Genomic DNA, 13,225 nt, shown 5'->3' with positions numbered 1-13,225 from the left:
TACTCTGCAGTATAGGCCGTAGCTCAAACAAGCTTTACATATATGCAATTAAGATAATGGTTAATTGGTTATAAAAGCAACATAGATGCCGTACTGGTAGTGGCAATAGAATGAAAAATTTAGATACCTCTATTCTTTATTTAAGTAATTTTCTTCCAAATACAAATGGAAACTTAAATACCATTTTCATATTATAATTTAGTTATTTATTTATTCTATATTCATAAGTTTTATTTTTTATTTCATTCCAAATCCATGTAGAATAATGCATTTTTCATTTTAGTTTAGAGTTAAAGTATATATTGATTGTATTTATCATTCTCTTCGAATTAAACTAAATTATTAGGTTATTGTAAAAATTAATGTTATATATTTTTTAATTAGCATGGCTTTTGTAGCTTAAATAAATTTATTCTACATGCGCTATTTGCATATGTAATTTGTTTGCCAGCTGAATAAAAATCAAAATATCTATTTTTATATTTTATTTTCAAATTTAGTTATTTCTTAATTATATTTGACACATACTTTTATTTAGCTATTTTTATTTAAAATTCATATACAATTTAACTACTGATTTTTTTTATTTTTAATTTTACTAATTATTAATTATATTTGACATGAAATATTTGGTAACTTATAATTTTTATTTCAACTTCAAATTTAGTTTTTTATTAGTGCCATGTCGTCGGCTTGTCACTGCTGGAGGCGCACACAAAAAGGGGACACAGGATGCAACATAAAACAGTTTGCATGAACACAAGCATATAGGTATATTGAGTTCTCATAACTGATAGCCTGATACATATAACATATAGCTAGCAAGATCAAGTGACTTTAACCAACAGTCAAACCATAACAGTAGACTAGAAATAGTAGTAGTACTAGTAGCATCCATCATGCTGGCATCCATAGACAACAAGGATAGGCTAGAAATTCCGCCTGTTCGAAGTGCAGAGCTCAGGGAGCAACGTTGGCGAGCAGCTCGCTGAGAAGAGAGGGGCAGCTGCTTGTCAGATGCTGAAACCCATCGCTACCCATGATCGTCTTCAGATTGCCCGGCGACCTGAGAAACCTGAAGCACGCCTCCTTGAGCCCTCTACACCCATGCTGCTCCGCGAGCGCCAGCGTGGTCGCCGCCGTGCCAGTGCTGATGTAGCCGCAGAGCTTGTCCTCGCAGATGAGCTTCAGCCTCTCCAGGCCGTACCTGTCCGCCGCGACGAGCACGTGCTGCGCCATGACCGAGACCGACGCGTCGCCCGTGTCCACCGCCGCCTCCGGCAGCGAGTCGGTGTAGATGAAGTGGAGCATCGCCCCGAACACCCCTGGCTCCATGTCGGAGATCTGGATGGGGCGGCTCGTCTTGTGCTTCTCCTTCATCGGGCCGAAGAGCTCCGCCATGAAGACCGGGGACCGGGCGGCGAGCACGACCCGGTGCGCGGCGAAGGTCTCCTCCCCGACCCGGAACGTGACGTCTGATTCCGCTCCGGACGAGAGGAGACGGGCGAGGTGCTGGTGCATGTCTGACGGCGGCACGGTGACGAACCGCGCGGTGTCCTCCGCTCGGAACTCCTTGGAGATGGTGACATCGCACCGGACTCTGAAACAATCATCTTTCAGATAGGTTGATTCCTCCAGAGCCTTCTTCTCGATGAATCTTTCATATCCCCAAGAGGGTACTGAAGCCTTGAACGTGCGTATGACGCTCGAATGCCTGCTATGCGATGGGGCTGGTTCTCCCATCTCGTCGAGTAGACAGAATTTCGAGCTTGCCTTCACACTCGTAGCATCTGAATGTTCGAGTTCCAGAAAGAACGATATCCAACCAGCGTTATCCGAACCACAACCATGCGGGTAGTATCTGATCAACCAGAGATGGCCTCCCAAAGCAAATGTGCTGGATTCGATGAACTCTCCATTGCCGATTCCCTTGGTCCGGGAGTACCCCTCGATCTTGAGCACGTGGGACCCGGTCACGGCCTCCGCCACAATGGCCGACGAGCTTGACATGTTGTGGAAGGAGAGTTGGAGACTGGATCGAATAGTGGGAGTAGAATGTGGATGTGGACGACGCGGCCAACCAGGGGAAGAAGGAGGATTTTCGAGCGTGGGTCATGCGCGCGCTCATCAAAGGAGGCGGCGGGGAGGGATCGAGGCGCTCGAGCGTGGATGACGAGAAGTTCCGAGGAGACGATGGGAGAACGAGGCGCCACCATGAGCATGGGGGTCGGTCAAGATGGGGACACCGTACTAATTGTCTCTTGTTGAGTCAATTTTATGTACCTAGTATATGATGGCTATATATACCTCACTAGAAATAAAAATAAATTTCAAAATACATAAAAATAGAAACATCTAGCTAGTCATCTAATTATCATTAATAAAAAACGTCTGAATCTAAAAACTTCTCTGATTTTCTATTCTGATCACATTGTGTTTAAGTAACCATCAATAATTCTTATAAATTACATACTTCTGCTATTGAAATATTAATAAACTAACCACCTCTGGTGTAAATTAGCCTAAATTGCTTACGATCTACATTACAAAAATATTATGTAGATTTCTATTTAAATTATCTAACTTATCTGCATTCGCCATTATGGACAAAAACCAACCAAAGTACTCCACTCCTAAATTAACCAAAGCAGGCCGCACCCACGCTAGGTGTGTTTGGTTCAGCTTTCTGAACCTGTTTCTGCTTTCAGCGTGCTTCTGCTTTCAGAAAGCAGAAGCTGAACCAAAGAGATTCAGCTTTTCTGCAGCTGCTTTCAAAAAGCTCTTTCCTATAGTACAAATTTGAAAGCAGGTTGTACCCTACTTTTGCAGCTTTTCTGAATTTGTGAAAACTACACACCTAATATTGGTCATATATATACCCTTTCAATTCATTTTTATATATAAGAAAATAAAGATTTTCATATATAGGAAAATAAAAATAAAAAAGAATAAAAAAGTTAACTCCAAATATTTTCATATATATATATAAATAAAGATTTAAACGAAAAAGAATTTGATCATTATAAAAAAATATTGTATAGCCACTCACCTGCTGTTTTCACTCTGGCCTCTCCGCTCCACTCCAATCGCGCCCCTCCACTTTGTTCCTGTCGAGACGCTCCCCCGCCACCGCCACATCTTCACCGCTCCGTCCCAACATGCTGCTCTGCTCCGCTCCATCCGGACGCAACCACTCCGCGCACCTAGGCCAACCGCGCACGGGGACCTGAGGCCACGCAGCCATGTCAAAAGCGAGCGCGCCTCCGGGACTCCCCCTACACCACCGCCATGCCAGCGAGCTCCTAGCTGGTGGCTTAAGCCACCAGATCTTTGGGCTTGCAGCGCGTAGATGTTGTACTTCCACCCACCTGCCACTGACCGCCGCCTGTTCACGATGGGCGAAGGGGAATGGAAATTTTCATGAAGTTCAGGGGTAGGGGGAGAGCCTATGCGAGCTCCTTGGATGCATTAAAAAAAGTCTCAGCACCCTAGTGCTTATAGGTTGGTTGAAGTCCTATTTCAATAGACCGTTTGGCAGGGCTTTAGCTAAAGTCGCTCAAGAAGTCCAGACGAGGAGACTGCTGGAAGGAATAGAGGAGGGGTGCAAAGATGGCGGCGGTTCTGTAGTAGTTGTTCAGTTTCTAACTTGATAATACTAACAACTGGATCGATGGCTTGTCGTCAAAACACGTCAGACTGCTGCCGAAAAACACGCTAGATACAAAATGAGTTGTGGTTCTAAATCCTGGTTCTCTCAGTGAATTGAACGTCAGGCTCCATGTCGTCGACGCGTACGTAGCTCATGGCCTTCTCCCTCATGGGGCCGAAGAGCTCAGCCATGAAAACTGGTGACCTTGCGGCCAGCACGCACCTGTGCGCGGCGAACATCTCCCCGGCGACCTCGAAGGTGACATCCGCTCCTTCTCCGGCCTGGAGGAGACGCCCGAATTGCCGGTGCATGTTGGATGGCGGCACGACGACGAACTGCTCGGTGGCCTCTGTGCAGCGGATGTCCTTCGCGACGGTGACATTGCACCTGACTCGAAGGGCATCATCTTTCAAACAGGCCGATTCCTCCAGGGCCTTCCTTTCGACGAATTTGTTGGAACCCCAGCACCGATTCTTGGCGGAGAAGGTGTTCAGCTGGCCGTTTTGGATGAACGGTAATGGCCCTGGTTCTCCGATCTCGTTGAGGACGCTGAACCTGAATCGTGCCTTGGCGTCCACAGCATCAGTATCATCGTGCTGCAGAAAGATAGATATCCTATCGGCACTGTCTAAGCCATCGCCATCAGGGTAGTACCTGATGCACCAGCGATGGCCGCCCACGCTGAATGTGCTGGAGCTGATGAACTTGCCTCGATCTTGAGCGAGTGAGACCCGGTCACGGCCTCCGCAACGATCGCCGACGTGCTCAGCGCGTCGCCGCCGCCGCTGTTGATGACAGACGCTGCAGTGCTCGACATATCTTTCGAGAAGTAGAGAACAAGCCTACTCAACCTGCTAATGGATCTGATATATGGATGGATAGGATTAAAATAGGTTACCTATTATCTGTGTCTAGGAAAATAGGACTGATAGGGGGGAAAAATCAACCTATAGGACGTGATCTATTTTGGTTCTGCAACCTGACATGGAAAGTCATCTAACGTGGCAACATGCCAAAAAAATGTAACGTGATCTAATTTCCCTAGTATGTATATGGAAGAAATTCAACCTATTAGATCTAACTGATAGTATGTCATCTTACATGATACTTTCCACGACATAGAAATTCAACTTACTAGATCTATTTTTTATTTTTTGATTGAGATGCCAACCTATTAGGTCTGACAGTACTTGACCAAGCGACAAGTATGGATCCACTCCCTCCGTCCCAAATTACAATTCGTTTTAGCTTTTTTAGATACATAATTTTTCTATGTATCTAGATATAGTGTACATCTAGATGCATAGCAAAATATATGTGTCTAGAAAAATCAAAACAAATTGTAATTTGGAACGGAGGCAGTATCATCTGCTATGTGCACGCTACATCTCCCGGCTACTCCAAGTGCTTTTGAATGCAGTCTTATTATTTGACGGTGTCGAAATATGGTTGCTTGGCTAGTGATTGCAATATATAATTAACGACGATCAAGATGGAAAATATCTTGATTCATTTTTATCAATACAATTGCCACACAAAACCACCAGCACCTTTTATTCAGATATACAAAGCCCTGCAGTAAATCTTTTCAGGTTGGTCCATATGCATCTAGCGCTGGCCGCAGGGACCGGCTCGGGCCATTACCATGTTTCGAGCAGTCTACGCAGATGCAGTTCTTCCTGGCGTCGCAGAACCCGCTGTCGTTGCCCTCGTCTTGGCACCGAGGTTTGCACAAGTCGCAGATGGAGAGTCTGCTGGGGTAGAACTTGCAGCCGCCTGTTTGCAAACCAGCCTCTACGCCTGCATGCTTAACCGGTAAGAGAGGTATTCTTACGGGGCGTCGATCCCGAGCAGGAGAGTGAAAGATGATGAGGAGCAAGTTGTTGTTACCTGACGGCAGAAGGAACGACAGTATTAGGACGGCAAATGCAGCCGCAGCGACGATCACCTTGCGAGCCATGGTCGGGAAATTACCCTGTATGTAGCTCTGGGTCAATGGATCTGGCTGATGAACAAACCTAGGATGGATGGCATTGATGGGCCAGGTATGGATGTTTGTGTACATTTCTTGGATCATAGTTTGGCTTTGTGTTGTTGATGAAGTTACGTTTCTTTGGCAGTCATTGAATTAGCGGTGTAACCGTACTACTATGATTTAAGAGAATACGTATTAGTGGTGGTTAGATTAGAACCAAACTAAGAGCAACTGAAACCAGCAGCTTTTTACTACTTTGACGAGTCCTGCTATATAACTTGTCACACCAGTGGAGATGGTATTTATGTGAGCGTTACCTGCTTAATTAAATTCAAGCCAGAAATTGTTGGCATGAATCCGAGCAAAAAATCACTCCCAGATTCCACCAGTATGCTACCCTTTAGTATTTGTGCACCAAAGCTTATACAACCTATATATAATCATGTACAGTCAAATTTGAATATTTTTGTAATTGTGAACCGAAATTTATTTATTTTTTTCATTCCCCAGCAATAGATTTGCATGCTAGGCCAACCATAAAGAGAACGACAATGCCACGTGTCTCTTCTTACGGTTACTATAGTTAGAGGTTCTTTTATCGCTTCCAAGGTACTTTCTCTATTTTTATTTATATATCGTATTAGGTTTGTTCTATGTCAAGCTTTAGCTAAATTTATAGAAAAGAATAATAACATTTACAATACCAAATTTATTTCATTGAATCCACCATGAAATATATATTGATAGTGTATAGGTTGGGTAGTATAGTTGTTGCTATATTTTTCTATAGACTTGGTCAAAGTTAATCAAGTTTGACTTAGGACAAACCTAGTACAACATGTAAATAAAAACAGAGGGAGGTAATGCTCACAATGCAAGTGGCTTGATAGGAAAATAAAGAAATTCTGTAAATCATCTATCTATTACACATAGGACTCCTTTTTTGGTGGTGTGGTACAAACTAAATAAAAAATAACACTTTCCTGGAGATATTGCCCGAGCTCGATATTAGGTTCCAACAGTGCTTGTGTCAGTGTAGTTACAAAGCTTGTCCCGGACATTTTCCTGGCGACCATCTCCGGCCCGCCGGTGCCGCCGGAAACCCTAGTGCAGCCAACATGTTTCACACACCTCGCCGCTCGACGACGACGACCTCCTCCGCGAGGTCCTACTCCGCGTGCCGCCGAACCCCTCCTCGCTCCCCCGCGCGATTCCTCCGCCGCTTCCGCGACCACCACCGGCGGGCGCCCCTCCTCGGCTTCTTCGAGCAGTGCCTCATCCCCTTCGGCTCCGAGCAGGGCCCCAGCGGGAACGACGATCTCGTGTTCCACCCCATCCTGGAACCCCCGGACCGCGTCCCTCCCCGGTGCTTCTCCCTGGGACGCGCCCTCGCCGGCGCAGGCCGGGCGATCGAACTGCTCGCCTGCCGCCACGGCCGTGTCGCCTTCCTCGACACGTCGCGCATGAGCGGCTTCGCCGTCTTGGTCTGCGATCCTGTCACCGGAGGCCATGTCCGGCTGCCGCCCGTCCAGCCGGAGTTCGCCAACGTGTTCGTCTTCAACGGGACGGTGCTCTGCGCTGACGGCGGCGAGCAGGGCCACGGGCACGGCGCCTGCCACTCGAGCCCCTTCAAGGTGGTCGCGGTGTCCAGATCCACAAACGATTGCTGCCCCATGGCCTGCGTCTACTCATCGGAGACTGGCATGTGGGGAGATATAATTTGTCATGATCGTCCATGTAGAAGTGTTGACTTCATTGAGCCCGGCACCCTCATCGCCCATGCCCTTTACTGCAAAATTTCTACTGGGAGCCAAGAGGAGGAGGATGTCATGGCTGAGCCAGATGGCCTACTCGAGTTTGATTTGGATAGGCACAGCTCAACTGTTATCAAGAGGCCTCCAATAAACCACACCGACTACCGCCGAATCATCAAGACAGTCCATGGCGGTGTCGGCCTCGCGGCATTGTCTTGCCGAACCTCGCAGTTGCAGGTGTGGCATAGGAATGCCAACTGTCACAATGTCGCGACATGGGTGCTTTTTAAGACAGTTGACCTGCACGATATCTTCGGCCTTCAGGAGCATGAGAGATGGCCAAGGGAAAGGAGACATGATGTGATGGGATATGATGAGGATGATGGTGTAATCTTCATATGCGTAGACTCCAGTTTGTTCATGCTTCAACTTGATTCGATGCAATTCACGAGGCATTACGAAAGGATGGAAACAAGGTATCTTAATACCTATCATCCTTTCAGGAGTTTTTATTTTTATTAGACTGCAGGTCATCCCTCGCATCCTTGGTCTTATATATACTCCTATTGTAGAAAGAAGAAACTCAGTATCATTATTTTTTTCATACATGGTTGCTGGAATAGCTTTATTTTCCTTCGACACCCGCGAGGCAGGGGCGCTTGCTGCAGGAGTCCATGGAGGGCGGGATGGGGCGGAGCGAGGTGAGGAAGATGAACGGCTCGGTTTTTTTTCCGATAGAAGGGATAGGCTCGGGGCGGAGGGCTCTCAACTGATTCTTATCGGGAGATCCCTATGCCCGTAGAAGACTCTAAAATTAATAGGTGAGATTTTAAGATCACTTGTTTGTTACCAAGAGAAGAAATCTCATCGGAACGAAGAAGAAAGCAAGCTCCGAGAGAAAAGATGACATTGAGTTTGGACACCAGTAGTATTCAAAAATTTTCTAAAGCAAAATTAAATCGCCTTGAGTTCTGAACTTTGATTTACAGGTTCATACTTTATTAAGTCAAAAAAAATGCAAGTCCTATTTTATCGCTGACTACACAATTTAGATCATACACAGATTAATATAAAATAATGCCCTTGATATACATTGTGACAATCGAATATAGTTACCCGACCTTTAAACTAGATTAAATAATGCAGTTACATTTGACAATCCAAATGCAAATGATGATTAAGTCCTAAATGCTGGTCTTTTCAAGATGAAGATTTCACAATGAGTTTGACGAGCAACTCTTGTAGAACGGAGGACCAGCTGATCTTCAAATGCTCAAAGCCACCGGTCGCTATGGCGGCTGTCAGATTGTTGCCGGACATGAGGAAATCTGAGCATGCCTTCTTAAGCCCATGACAACCATGCTGTTCGGCCAATGCGAATATCGTACCAGCAGTGCTCGTGTCAATGTAGCCGCAGAGCTTCTCTTCGCAGATCAGCTTTAGCCTCTCCAACCCATACCGGTCCGCCGCGACGAGCAAATGCGACGCCATGGCCGCCATGGTTTCACCCTCGTCTATGTCAGGGAACACGTCGGTGTAGATGAAGTCGAGCAGGGCCTTGAACACTCTCGCTTCCATGTCATGGATCCCCACGGAAGCTGCGGCGCCCTCCTTCATGGGGCCGAACAGCTCCGCCCTGAAGACCGGCGACCGGGCGGCGAGGATGCACCGATGCGCGCTGAACGTCTCCCCGCCAACCTCGAACACGACGTCCGCCCCGTCCCCGGTCGAGAGGAGATAGCCAAGACTCCGAAACAAGTCGGGCGGCGGCACGTCGACGTACTTCGCCATGGTGGTGGCATGCTCGTTCTGTTGGATCACCTTGAGGACGGTGATGTCGCACCTGATCCTTAGACGGTCGTCCCTAACATTGCGCCAACGCTCCAAGGCAACCCTCGTGATGAACATTTGGAAACCGTCGCCCCTTTGCTCCGACATGCGTCTGAACTCGCCTGTGGACATGCTGCATATCGGTCGTTCCTCGGCCTCGTCGAGGAAGCAGATCGTGAACCGTGCCACGACGTCGTCAGCGCAGGCTAGGTAGACGGAGGCGCTGGCAGCGGCGGCGGCGGCGGCGGCGGCGGCGGTGCCTCCGGAGCTGCTAGAGCCGTTGGGGAAGTACCTGATGGACCAGCTGTGGCCCGCGAAGGTAAAGGAGGAGCTGATGAACTCGTTCGTGGGGATCCCCTTGGCCCGGGAGTACCCGTTGATGGTGAGAACGTGCGACCCGGACACTTCCGTGGCGACGAACTCCGACGTCGTGGTAGTCTCCCGTGCGCCGTCGCCGGATCCGGCGGCAGAAGTGGAAGAGGACGACGCCATGTGCGTGGTTGGAGGACGAAAGGGGCTAGGGCTGAAGCCAACAGGCGAGCAAGGCGCGATCTGCCTGCGCACGGTTTCAGCGAGGCTGGGGCGAATCGATCAGGGATCGAGAGAGACTTATGCACGGTCACAGATTAGGAGATCGAACCCGACACGATCGACAAGCTTATCTACCGTCCGATGTGCTTACGGCGCCGACGCCGACACGATCAGGACTCAGGAGTTCGTGGCATGCTTTCTACCTGATGATGGCCGGGCCTCTCGGGCGTGGCTATACGTCACCGCAAGCGACAAATCCCTCCGATCATTGAATGCAAGTCCAAAATTAAAAAAACTATATCTATTAAACCAAGCATCCAGATTAAATTTGGGTTGCACCATTATTTTTCTTACGACAAGATCGTCAAAACAAGACTACACATGCCTATGTTTGCACGATATTTTTAAAAAATATTTTTTAATACTAAATAATTAATTTTAGATACTGAAAATAAATATTTTAACAACATGAATAAATAATTATTTTTACGAACAAAAATATTAAACATAACGAACAAGATATTATGATTGTACGTGATAAATAATAAAAAATGAATATCACGAATAAATAAGTCAACATTATCGAATAATTTAATCTACAAAGCGAACAAATAAATTATACACCTGGAACAATTATATTATAAATACATAACAAAATATTACTATCTATAAAAAATTAATGGATAGATTGAACAACAAGGAGTAAGAGGAGAATATAAAAAATATAAAAAAGAGAATAGGTACAGATAGAATAGATAAAAAGTGGAATAAAAAATTAAAGAATAAAAGGAAACACATTAGATAAGGAATAAGGGAAAAATCATATTAGAAAAATAAAATCAAATATTAGTATCTTTAAAACAAACACACTTAGTCTATAGAAGAAATAAATAGAGAATAAAATAAGAATAAAAAGAAAGAAAGATTATATACTAGTGAACAAATATTTACTGGAGCATTAGAAATAAAAAATAGAAAAAATAAACAATAAAATAAAGAGAAGATAGGTAAAGCTCCTTGCATACATGTGGCTATTGCATGCGGGACGTACATTCACATAAGAATAATTAAAAATAATAATTATTTATAGAAAAATATTCTAAATAGAAAAATATCCTTAGATCATGTGTAGGAACATTAAAAGCAAAAAATATAGCCGCGATAGGGCGTCTCCCCTTCAGCATCAGACGGTCAATCTGATACAGACAATGTGAAGTACAAGTCATGTTGATGCAGCGCAGAGTCCACTCTTTGTGCAAAAACGTTGAAAAAAAAGTACTCTAGAAATTTTAGGCACTTTAGTAGGTGAAAAATTATCCTACAACCCCTATTTGTTGAAGAATAGTTGCCGTAAAAAGGTATGTTGTCACTCTTGGTCAATCGCCAGATAACTACCCATCTACTTATCTAATTAGGATGGACTAGCAAATATGCCGTGCGTTATAACGGGATCTAGCTAGAAAAATTATAAAAATATCATATTTGTGTCAATCTCTACCTATTTCTAAAGTAAGTATTGATTTTTTGGTCTGTTTTGGTCTAAAAGTCATGATGTAGTATCTGTTCCTTGGTCTGTTTTGGTCTAAAACTCATAATTCATCATGTTCTCATAGGCATGATGATTTATTTATAGGTTTCAGGTTCATTGCAAAGCATCATCTATTTCCTGTGCTGGGTAAGTGGGGAGGGCCAACTCTGCAAGACCGGCGCGAGCGGCTCACGTCCTCTATTTTCTGTGTGCATCGTCCGCCAGCTTCCTTATCCTCACTGAATCGTGAATCTCAGACGATCATGGCTCCACAGGCAGCGACAAAGGTAATGCTCGACCATGTGCTTGATGAAAAAAAAGAGCGGTGAGGCTAGGGCGAGCGCCACGCGACCACTATTTCCTGTGCGTGCCATCCCTCTACTTCCTCATCCTCGCTGAACGGTAGGCCTTGGACAATCATGGCCCGATGTGTAGCGACAAAGATGCTGCTGCACCATATGCCTGAGCGAAAGAAGGGATGGAGAGGGCGGTGGATAGGGTCATGGAGCCCTCGATAGGCAATCAATCGTCATCCTCAGATTACCCTGCAGCGTCTCACCGGAGGTAGAGCTCTTGACTGAAGACGGCGCCACCGGTCGCGGCAGGAGCAATCCGTCTCCATAGCGTAGTCCAAGAGCGGCTGCCTCAAGGTCCTCGTCTGCGCTAGCTCCGGATCCGATCCCTCTGCTAGCTCCGATGGCGACAACGTGAGAAACTACATCTGATGACTTGCTATTTCGTGCTATCTATTCAGCTGTTCGGACATCGTGTTTCTAAAAAAATGAGAGATGTGATGGTTTGGTGCTGCGTAGAGGTTTTGCAAGGATGAAAAATGGACGAAGAGAAGGATTGAAGCTTAGTCTTTGTGATTTCTTTATTTGTTTTAGAGTTTTTCTTCTTGTATTTTTAAATCCTCGTTTGATGTTTAGAGGCTAAGAACTCCTGTAACTATTAGTTGTAGACATTCACCTGTGAATGTTTAAGGCCGGAATTTTCCTTCATCTAAAAAAATCTAGTTAGCTGTTTTATAACCTACTTTCGTTTAGATACTTGATAGATGCGGACTATGTTATCTCACATATCCTCTTTAATATCTTAGTACTCTATTCTTATTTGGATCAATAATCCAAGCTACCTTCATGCTGATGACATGTGCGTGTGCCTATTTTTTATAGCGTGTGTGCTTGTGCCTCGTCTTTGTTGCCACAGCTGGGTTCTTTCATGTCCTGACTCGCTTCAGGGGTACATTTGTAATACTACCATCTTCTGAGGACTTCTTTGGAACTTGCCTGATGTCTTAATATAATTATATGAATCTCTATAAAAAAACTATTTCAAGCTATCTACTAAAATGGTAGCTACTAATGCTGATCATTAAAAAAAGCTCAAAATAGCATAACCAAATGCTTGTTTAGCCAATGTAGGATTTTGTGGCTTGTCAGAACCTACATGCTACAGATGACATTTGAGCAGAAGTTTTCTGTTGTTAAAATATTTGAATGAGATATTATCAGGGATTTACTTGTCGTTCACAATATTGCTGGATTCCTACATTTTCTGCCTGGTGCTGATGAGCTCCTTTCCAATTTGTGGACCGTTGGGTCCTATATTTACTTGGAACATGTATTCAATCTGTGTTGTTGCCATGTTGGGTTCCTACATTTGTTTCCATTTCCTATCTCATGCTTTGTTATGTTCTAGTGTACATAAAGAGAGAACATGAGAAACCTCATAATGTTTTTTCAGACACTAATCTCACGTTGCATCCATCAGAACACCTTGTTGCAAAAAATCCCCTATAGATAATGTTTCACAAATAAAACACCATTAGCTAATCCTGCTTCGATGTCCTGGAGTAATTGGAGTCATACAGGAAGAACAAATGACTCATGTACATGTACTTGCTTGTATCTCATGGTAGTCCTAGCTAGAAGTGTCTTGGACTTTTAAGAATCGAC

General features: G+C 45.0%; 2 protein-coding genes across 2 annotated transcripts; both read right to left on the bottom strand.

Moving 5' to 3' along the window:
- Positions 1 to 951: 951 nt before the first annotated feature.
- LOC112872345 (BTB/POZ and MATH domain-containing protein 2-like) lies at positions 952 to 5,609 on the bottom strand. The gene is made up of 5 exons (XM_025935440.1): positions 5,540 to 5,609; positions 5,294 to 5,425; positions 3,796 to 4,364; positions 3,369 to 3,385; positions 952 to 2,002 (listed from the first exon to the last, which is right to left on the bottom strand). The coding sequence occupies exons 1-5, from the start codon at positions 5,607 to 5,609 to the stop codon at positions 961 to 963; spliced, it is 1,830 nt and encodes a 609-aa protein (XP_025791225.1). The 3' UTR covers positions 952 to 960.
- Positions 5,610 to 8,578: 2,969 nt separating this feature from the next.
- Positions 8,579 to 9,700, bottom strand: LOC112872344 (BTB/POZ and MATH domain-containing protein 1-like). The gene has a single exon (XM_025935439.1). The coding sequence runs from the start codon at positions 9,698 to 9,700 to the stop codon at positions 8,579 to 8,581; it is 1,122 nt and encodes a 373-aa protein (XP_025791224.1).
- Positions 9,701 to 13,225: the final 3,525 nt, after the last annotated feature.

Source organism: Panicum hallii, chromosome 8 (genome assembly GCF_002211085.1).
Source record: "Panicum hallii strain FIL2 chromosome 8, PHallii_v3.1, whole genome shotgun sequence".
NCBI classification, from domain to species: domain Eukaryota; kingdom Viridiplantae; phylum Streptophyta; class Magnoliopsida; order Poales; family Poaceae; genus Panicum; species Panicum hallii.
This window is presented reverse-complemented; position numbering and strand designations above follow the sequence as displayed.

Bases quoted from the DNA above. Each gene is read 5' to 3' on its own strand.
- LOC112872345 (XM_025935440.1), bottom strand. From the start codon at position 5,609: ATGGCTCGCAAGGTGATCGTCGCTGCGGCTGCATTTGCCGTCCTAATA. The intron at 5,426-5,539 runs GTAACAACAACT...GTTTGCAAACAG, and splicing joins GTCGTTCCTTCTGCCGTCAG to GCGGCTGCAAGTTCTACCCC. The intron at 4,365-5,293 runs GTAATGGCCCGA...CACTCGCTCAAG, and splicing joins CGTAGACTGCTCGAAACATG to ATCGAGGCAAGTTCATCAGC.
- LOC112872344 (XM_025935439.1), bottom strand. From the start codon at position 9,700: ATGGCGTCGTCCTCTTCCACTTCTGCCGCCGGATCCGGCGACGGCGCA.